The 9,574-nt window shown below is 40.7% G+C and overlaps 1 protein-coding gene across 1 annotated transcript; it reads left to right on the top strand.

The window, feature by feature from the left end:
* Positions 1–5,922, top strand: SPMIP1 (sperm microtubule inner protein 1). The gene is made up of 3 exons (XM_056573114.1): positions 1–255; positions 329–868; positions 5,111–5,922. The coding sequence occupies exons 2-3, from the start codon at positions 421–423 to the stop codon at positions 5,224–5,226; spliced, it is 564 nt and encodes a 187-aa protein (XP_056429089.1). The 5' UTR covers positions 1–255; positions 329–420; the 3' UTR covers positions 5,227–5,922.
* Positions 5,923–9,574: the final 3,652 nt, after the last annotated feature.

Genomic DNA, 9,574 nt, shown 5'->3' with positions numbered 1-9,574 from the left:
ATGACTCGTGCACTGCCTGTGAGTTAGTGGTTACCAACCAGCCAGCTGTGACACAAGGAAAGGCATTACCAAGGTGCCCAGTGAATACACACATTTAAAAGGGAGGTGAATGAGCACATTCATATTCATACACTGTGTACTACACATCTCCATATCCAACATCCAACAGTATCTTTTATACTAATGAAAAACCTACATGACGGATGAGATAAGTAACTTCCACTCATACAACACAGAAGCCGTGGAGTGACCTGGGTATGTATTATTCTTTATATAACTGAACAAAATGTTATAATCACTTTTATTTCATTTGCTATTGGTATTCCAGGGTCCATCATTTCTTCCATCTTACAGCTATGCAGTTTTGATATTTTAGACCAACATTTACATCTATGATAGTGCTAGGTGAAGTAAACTGCAATGGCTCGGGAGTCAAATTTAACCACTCAGAAACAAGAATTTATAAAAGAGTCGTACCTTAAAGAGATGCATACACGTATCAACTGGTGGCGTCATCATAGACCGAACATACAGCCTGTGCTGCATTCAAAAGCCAAAACCAAAGTGAAAGATCATTACAAGCTGCCTACTATAATGCATTCAAGTATTCAGACAGATAATAAAAATCTATTGGATATCCAGAATGTCCAGCATATGAGTACTGCTAGTAGGAGCGAGCAAATGGAAACTAGCCTAACAGACTCCATGATGAAACCAGTCAGTCCTGGAACACGAAGTCTGCTGTACAATGGCACCTCCAAGGAACAAAAAGGGAGGTACTGCTACTTGAAAGTAAGAAATAGCCTCAGGCCAGAGGAGAAATACTGCTACCCGTTAGCAACAAGTTGGATCTATGGGTGGCATTTAGGTAAGTCATTTGTTTATGGATTTAATATGACTTGCTAGTATTAATTGGTTAAACAAGTATAAAAGTTTAGGAATATTATCAGATACAAAAACTTTTAATATGTTGTAAAGCATGCAAAATTAATAGGTTTTGCAATTGCTTTCATTAGAAAATTTTCAGTATTTCATACTGAAAAAGCCAGTCAAACAACTGTTCCCCCTGCCTGCTTGGACACATACTATTCCTGCTGTGTCCATGAGTCATCACCTATGTCATGGACACACATCCTTGATTGACAGCTGTGAGCGCAGGGCTCACCGCTGGAGCAAAAATCCTCCCACTGTCAGCTTGTGTCCCACTACTGTCAGTGAGGACAAGCTGGGAGTTGTAGTTTTGCTAATGCTAGGGGAGATGTGAGCAGACAATATACTGAGGGAGGGGGCGGAGACCTGTACAGTGAGGCCACGCCCCTTCCCTTTGAGAGGAATTCAGACTAGTGAGCTAAATTAAAAGTGTAATAAAAAATAAAGGTGCTAGACACATAAAAATTAGATGTACATGGTCAGGATTAGGTACTAAGTGGTATATTTAAAAAAAAAACTTTGTTGGATCTGACAGGTACGCTTTAAGCCTTCAGGGTATATTCGCACGTACAGTATCTGCTGCAGATTTCAATGTAAACTGAATAATTGGACACAGTATCAAATATGCAGCAGATCCTGTGAAATTCACACATTTTTTTTTCCTGCAGATTTGCTGCAGCAGATTTTGCCACCCATTGAAGTCAATGGGCAGCAAAATTTGCTGCAAAAATAAGGACATGTAAACTGACCCCTAGGAAGCAGAATACATTGACTTAAACCCATGACAGTAAATTTGAGGGTAATCCGCCTGTGTGAATTTACCCTAAGGGTACATTCATACAGGCAGGACCTACTGCGAGTTTAATCCGTGGAGGATTTTTGGTTGAGAAATTTCCGCAGTGGAAAATCCCAAACTGATTTTTGTGCTGTGATTCTGCTGTGGATGATCTGTCACAGATAATCTGCTACTGCTTAAACGTGCCTCCGAAAATAAGCAGCAGATCCCGTCCGTGTGAACATACCCTTAGGGTATATTGACACACCGGATCCGCTGTGGATTCGAAGATACGGATCCCCAATTACGCATCTGCAGTTGTAAAATCCGCAGTTGTGGATCCTCAACTGCCCTAGCTTCATAGGGCATCTACTAAGATGCTTAAAGGGGGTATTCCAGGATTTTTTTATTTTTTTTATTTGACTGTGCTGCCGGGCTGAAAAGTTAGTGTAGTTCATAATATAGTGTCTGTACCTGTGTGTGACGATTTTCTCACAATTCTTCTGTGATTATCGCCCCAATATTTATTTTTAACAGCATACAAAATGACTCAGGTCTTGGGATTTCCCAGATTGCAGTGCATCAAGACTTGACATCACTAGTCAGGTGATCAGAGAGAGCCTGTCCTGCTTCAATTTTGCAACAGCTGTAGGCCCCCTGATTAGAAAACAATGTGTTTCAATGGGTGGGGAGGCTGATGTGTTGAAGGTGATCTCAAACTTTCAAGCATGGAACTGTGGGATGTGTAGTTTAGAGAACAAAATCCAATAGGAAATACCCAGTTCTGGTAGGTAAGTACTAAAATCACCTTATGGTGGATAACCCCTTTAAATTCTAATATATCAGACCTCTACAGAGTGAAACATGTCAGTGAGGCTATGTGTGTTTTATTTTTAATACTCTGTGTTGCCTAAGTGTATTCTAGAGAACTGCTGCCCTAACACATTATTTATAGCAGTATAAGCAGTGTTAGTGCAATTCCCATGTGTGGGAATGTCATGCAACTCCACAGTCATATTAATACACCTGCACCATGTCTGCAATATTTGTGATATCACACTTTATTGATAAAAATATTTGGTATTTAAATGATCATATATCTACTTACAATTTTCTGTTTTAAATGTGAATAATAAAAGTGACATTTTAAGGTTAGCATCTATTAGTAGAGTGCTGTAGCCACCTGAATTTCCCTGCGGACAGGCTGGCTTCATTTCTTGTTTTAACTATTATTTGTATAGTTACTTTGCATATCTACAATCAAATAAAAATACAAGCAAAATAACAAGTAATAATCATGAATAATAACCATCAGTTAGAATAAACAGTCATCAAATATTAATAGGGAATACAAGTAAAGAGATGGATAATGTTATAAAATGTAGAAAAAAAACATGAATAGCTGACCTGAAAAGGGTTAACTTAAAGCTGGGAAATAAGAGCTAGGGTCTCTCATGGATTGGTAGTTACAGAGGAGCAGTGGATGGTAGACTCTGGTGTGATGAAAAGGAAGAACATACTCTATGCATGGGGGCATGGCTTCAGATGAGATATTGCGTGCCAAAAATGTGCCAAAATTCTGGGGCAGTTTAAGCCAACTAATAGTTGGTCGAAACTTAGACCAGAATGTGACAAATTTATCAAACAGCCTGAGCCACAGTGTTAAATCTGGCACATTCTGAAATGGTCTAATCTGCGTTTACACAACGTAAGAATTAGACAGTTTTTCTAAATCTGGACCATTGTATTTTTAGTTTAAAACATTCACTCTCAGCATGTAATGTGCATTGGCCTAATAACTGGACTGTACATGCATTTATTGTACATTGCTAAAAAAAATTCATAAATAAAGGGAACACTAAGATAACACATCCTAGATCTGAATGAATGAACTAATCGTATGAAATACTTTCGTCTTTTACATAGTTGAATGTGCTGACAACAAAATCACACAAAAATTATCAATGGAAATCAAATTTATCAACCCATGGAGGTCTGGATATGGAGTCACACTCAAAATCAAAGAGGAAAACCACACTACAGGCTGATCCAACTTTGATGAAATGTCCTTAAAACAAATCAAAATGAGGCTCAGTAGTGTGTGTGGCCTCTATGTGCCCGTATGACCTCCCTACAACGCCTGGGCATGCTCCTGATGTGGTGCCAACTCCTGGACAGTCTGTGGTGCAACATGGCATTGGTGGATGGAGCGAGACATGATATTCCAGATGTGCTCAGTTGGTTTCAGGTGTGGGGAACGGGCGGGCCAGTCCATAGCATCAATGCCTTCCTCTTGCAGGAACTGCTGACACACTCCAGCCACATGAGGTCTAGCATTGTCTTGCATTAGGAGGAACCCAGGGCCAACCGCACCAGCATATGGTCTCACAAGGGCTCTGAGGTTCTCATCTCGGTACCTAATGGCAGTCAGGCTACCTCTGGCAAGCACATGGAGGGCTGTGCGGCCCCCCAAAGAAATGCCACCCCACACCATTACTGACCCACCGCCAAACCTGTCATGCTGGAGGATGTTGCAGGCAGCAGAATGTTCTCCATGGCATCTCCAGACTCTGTCACATCTGTCACGTGCTCAGTGTGAACCTGCTTTCATCTGTGAAGAGCACAGGGCGCCAGTGGGGAATTTGACAATCTTGGTGTTCTCTGGCAAATGCCAAACGTCCTGCACGGTGTTGTGCTGTAAGCACAACCCCCTCCTGTGGACGTCGGGCCCTCATACCACCCTCATGGAGTCTGTTTCTGACTGTTTGGTGGACACATGCATATTTGTGGTCATTTTGCAGGGCTCTGGCAGTGCTCCTCCTGCTCCTCCTTGCACAAAAGCGAGGTAGCGGTCCTGCTGCTGGGTTGTTGCCCTCCTACGGCCTCCTTCACGTCTCCTGATGTACTGGCCTGTCTCCTGGTAGCGCCTCCATGCTCTGGACACTATGTTGACAGACACAGCAAACCTTCTTGCCAGAGCTCGCATTGATCTGCCATCCTGGATGAGCTGCACTACCTGAGCCACTTGTTTGGGTTGTAGACTCCGTCTCATGCTACCACTAGAGTGAAAACACCGCCAGCATTCAAAAGTGACCAAAACATCAGCCAGAAGCATAGGAACTGAGAAGAGGTCTGTGGTCACCACCTGCAGAACCACTCCTTTATTGGGGGTGTCTTGCTAATTGCCTATAATTTCCACCTGTTGTCTGTTCCATTTGCACAACAGCATGTGAAATTGATTGTCAATCAGTGTTGCTTCCTGAGTGGACAGTGTGATTTCACAGAAGTGTCATTGACTTGGAGTTACATTGTGTTGTTTAAGTGTTCCCTTTATTTTTTTGAGTGTAATTATATCCACTATAGTTTTACACTGTATTACTTATGTAAGTGATTTCTCTTTACCAGGTAATCTTGTAGACAACAGCTGTCCCCAGTACCGACGTTGTCGCATTGTGAGTGACACCTTCTACAGGAAGAATGGGATACCCACTCAGCCAAGCCATACAGATATGGCCTTGTAACCATGGCCAAGGACAAAGCAAATACTGAAACCCTTGCTTCATAAGATTGCAATATTGCAAGGGACAATGTTATCCATACTCTGATGTGTTAGTAGCTGACAATACCATATCAAAAACAATGACCTATTGTTTGTTGTTTTGTATAATTATGCCATCATAATTTACAATATATATCAAATTTACTATATATCAAATAATCCTGCGTGCAAAACAAATCCATTAATTAACAGACAAATATGAACATAAATGACAGGATGTTAGAAAAAAATTTCAGGGGACACAAGTGGTTTGGCCATTACAGCTGCTGCCATCAGTCAGTGTGTTTATCTACATACCATTGTTTACCTCTTAGGCTGGCCATACACATAGAGCTCCTTTCGCACCACTCCATGATGGCCATCAGTTGGTGTGAGGTTCCCATTTATCTGCAGGATAAAATAGTGCAAACCACTGCGATATTCCATAGAGCAGGTTCTATGGTATACATTTTTATTTTTACATGGAGGTCTATGCCATTAAGTGGTGGAAGTATCTGGCAGGGAGACCCCTGTTGGTCAGCCAATCTCACTGAAATATGTTGATTAGGCTTACACATATCTAATGTGACCATGTGAATATGACCCAAATGTGTTTGTGCATACATATAGTTTGTATACTACACTGAAAGCTTCTCTTGGGCATATACCTATGTGATGGATACAATTCCTACACAGCACTTAAAAAATTAATTAATAATAAATAAATAAAAAATGCTAAATGCACTTGTGTGCCGGAGCCATAATCCTCTTGATAAAAAGAAGTGTGTATGTGTAGTAACAATAGACCACCACAGGTCCTCACCAACTAGTACACATTACAATTTTACAATTACTAAATATTAATACATAAACACACACACACATATATATATATATATATATATATATATATATATATATATATATATACAGTGTGTATGTGTATATATATATATATATATATATATATATATATATATATATGTATATAGTGCCAAAAAAGGAAACGTGAGATGGCTCTCTGATCCTGTTAAAACAATGTGAAGACTGAGCCCCTAGTGTGACACTAAACCGAAAGTGTAAATGTGAATGGATAAAAAAAAGGCAATAGGGCTAGCACTCAAGGTCTATAAATATAAAGCACATGTACAATAATAAAATAAGGTAAGATTTATTAGATATATTAGATATTATTAATATATCATTCATTTATCTAATAAATCTTACCTTATTTTATTATTGCACATGTGCTTTATATTTATAGACCTTGAGCGCTAGCCCTATTGCCTTTTTTCACCCATATATACAGGGTGGATACACCTTAATACAATGGAAATGGTTGGTGATATTAACTTTCTGTTTGTGGCACATTAGCATATGTGAGGGGGGAAACTTTTCAAGATGGGTGGTGACCATGGTGGTCATTTTGAAGTCAGCCATTTTGAAAACAACTTTAGTTTTTTCAATAGGAAGAGGGTTATGTGACACATCAAACTTATTGAGAATTTCACAAGAAAAACAATGATGTGCTTGGTTTTAACGTAACTTTATTATTTCATGAGTTATATACAAGTTTCTGACCACTTATAAAATGTGTTCAATGTGCTGCCCATTGTGTTGGATTGTCAATGCAACCCTCTTCTCCCACTCTTCACACACTGATAGCAACACCGCAGGAGAAATGCTAGCACAGGCTTCCATTATCCGTAGTTTCAGGTGCTGCACATCTCGTATCTTCACAGCATAGACAATTGCCTTCAGATGACCCCAAAGATAAAAGTCTAAGGGGGTCAGATCGGGAGAATTTGGGGGCCATTCAACTGGCCCACGACGACCAATCCACTTTCCAGGAAACTGTTCATCTAGGAATGCTCGGACCTGACACCCATAATGTGGTGGTGCACCATCTTGCTGGAAAAACTCAGGGAACGTGCCAGCTTCAGTGCATAAAGAGGGAAACACATCATCATGTAGCAATTTCGCATATCCAGTGGCCTTGAGGTTTCCATTGATGAAGAATGGCCCCTCTATCTTTGTACCCCATATACCACACCCTACCATCAATTTTTGTGTTCCAACAGTCTTGGAGGGATCTATCCAATGTGGGTTAGTGTCAGACCAATAGTGGTGGTTTTGATTGTTAACTTCACCATTCACATAAAAGTTTGCCTCATCACTGAACAAAATCTTCTGCATAAACTGAGGGTCCTGTTCCAATTTTAGTTTTCCCCATTCTGCAAATTCAGTGCGCCGATCATGGTCATCTTCGTTGAGATGCTGCAGTAGCTGGAGTTTGTAAGGGTGTCATTTGTGAGTAGCTAATATCCGCCGAAGGGATGTTCGACTAATGCCAATCTCCAATGACATGCGGCGAGTGCTACGCTGTGGGCTCAGCCACTGGTGTTTCTTCCTTAGTGACTGATTTCATGCGGCCACATTTTGGCAAATCCAACACTGAACCAGTTTCACGAAACTTAGCAAGCAGTTTGCTAACTGTAGCATAGGAGATGGGTGGTCTCGTTGGGTGTCTTGCATTGAAATCTGCTGCAATGACCCGGTTACCGCGTTCACCACACATCAACACAATTTCTATCCGCTCCTCACATGTAAACCTCGATGACATGTCAATGGCTGTAAACAAAGAGAAACTTCTAAATAACTCATGAAAGAATAACGTTACGTTAAAACCAAGCACACCAGTGTTTTTCTTGTGAAATTCCCAATAAGTTTGATGTGTCACATGACCCTCTTCCTATTGAAAAAACAAAAGTGGGATTCAAATTGGCCGACTTCAAAATGGCCACCATGTTCACCACCCATCTTGAAAAGTTTCCCTCCTCACATATACTAATGTGCCACAAACAGGAAGTTAATATCACCAACCATTCCCATTTTATTAAGGTGTATCCATATAAATGGCCCACCCTGTGTATATATATATATATATATATATATATATATATATATATATATTGTGAGAGATTAGCTACCACAATAATAATAGCAGGACACTGAAGTAAAGCTTAAACAGGGCTTCTCTTGTTTAATTTTCAAAAAACAAAAATTACAACCTTCACATACAGACATAAAAACACAAAGTAAATCCTGCTTGTCCAGTGCTAATTATACAGAAAATGTCTCTGTCTACACAGGTGGCTTACTACCAGCCACTTAACAAAGTAGACAACAAATGTGTTAGGTTGGGTCAACACTACGTTTTGTTAATACGGGAACCGACCCGTATCTCATTCATTTGAATAAGCCGCCCCATATCCGGTTTTCTGACTGGACCTAAAACCGTGGTATACCGCGGTTTTAGGTCCGTCAGAAAACCAGATACGGGGCAAAAATGAGCTGTCTGGAGTCACTATATGACTCCCGTCGGCTCATTCAAATGAATAAGATATGGGCCGGGGATACGGGAGTTTTCACTCCCCCAGACAGATCTGGTTCCCATATTAACAAAACGTAGTGTGATCCCACCCTTACTCATACAGGTCACAATGTTTTGAAGCTGCAAACCTCCGGATTAAAAATCTCATTAGGTGTGCAGGTTTCTCAGGTTACTCCTAGTTTTAAATCCCATGGATGAGTTGTTTTCAGCACCTGAACTGATCTGGGCCACATTGAAAAACTAAACTCGCCCAGGAAGGGGATGAAAGGCTCCACTACCAACCTGCCTTTCATCCCGGGCCAAATCCAGGCCCAAAACAGAACTTACCGAAGTCTGTAGCAAGCTAAGCCTTGCCAGAGATTTTACTTATATCTCACCCAGATTTCCCTGGATGAGATATATGCTTCCTGAAACCTAGGATCCACATACTACAGGTATAATATATATCTCTCAACGTGTGTATATATGTGTACATGCAACTTCCAAACTTACAAATATAGTAGAGTTTAGGGATGTTCTGATACCCTAATACTGGCTATCTCCACATCCCACGAGTATAGTGATCAGGAGATGTACCGGACATCTCATGAAAGTCCATGGGACTTCCAGTACATTTCCTGATTGCGTTACTCTGGCTGTACAGAGTTTTAAACATCCAGCCTCCAGACCAACATCATGGTAAAGTATGATTTAGCAGAGATAGGGCATGCCAGCACTGCTGCAGTGAGGAGTGCAGGGAGGACAAGCAGCCTATTACTGCTGGGACTTTAGGAGACTGGGAAAGCTGGGTGGCAGGCAGTAAACAGTGCAGGGCTCAAAGTACTCCCTAGCTTTCCCAGTCTGTCTGGTGAAGCAGGCATATTGGGGACATGAAGAGAAGTAGTAGATGTCACTTATCTGCTGTATTTCCTGAAATGCCATTGATTTAATAATTGAA

The sequence above is a fragment of the Hyla sarda genome, chromosome 4, assembly GCF_029499605.1.
Source record: "Hyla sarda isolate aHylSar1 chromosome 4, aHylSar1.hap1, whole genome shotgun sequence".
NCBI lineage: Eukaryota > Metazoa > Chordata > Amphibia > Anura > Hylidae > Hyla > Hyla sarda.
This window is presented reverse-complemented; position numbering and strand designations above follow the sequence as displayed.

What these genes read in the sequence shown, in the direction of transcription:
- SPMIP1 (XM_056573114.1), top strand. Translation starts at nt 421, where the DNA reads ATGGCTCGGGAGTCAAATTTAACCACTCAGAAACAAGAATTTATAAAA. An exon ending in GATCTATGGGTGGCATTTAG is followed by an intron (nt 869 to 5,110) that starts GTAAGTCATTTG and finishes TCTCTTTACCAG; the next exon opens with GTAATCTTGTAGACAACAGC.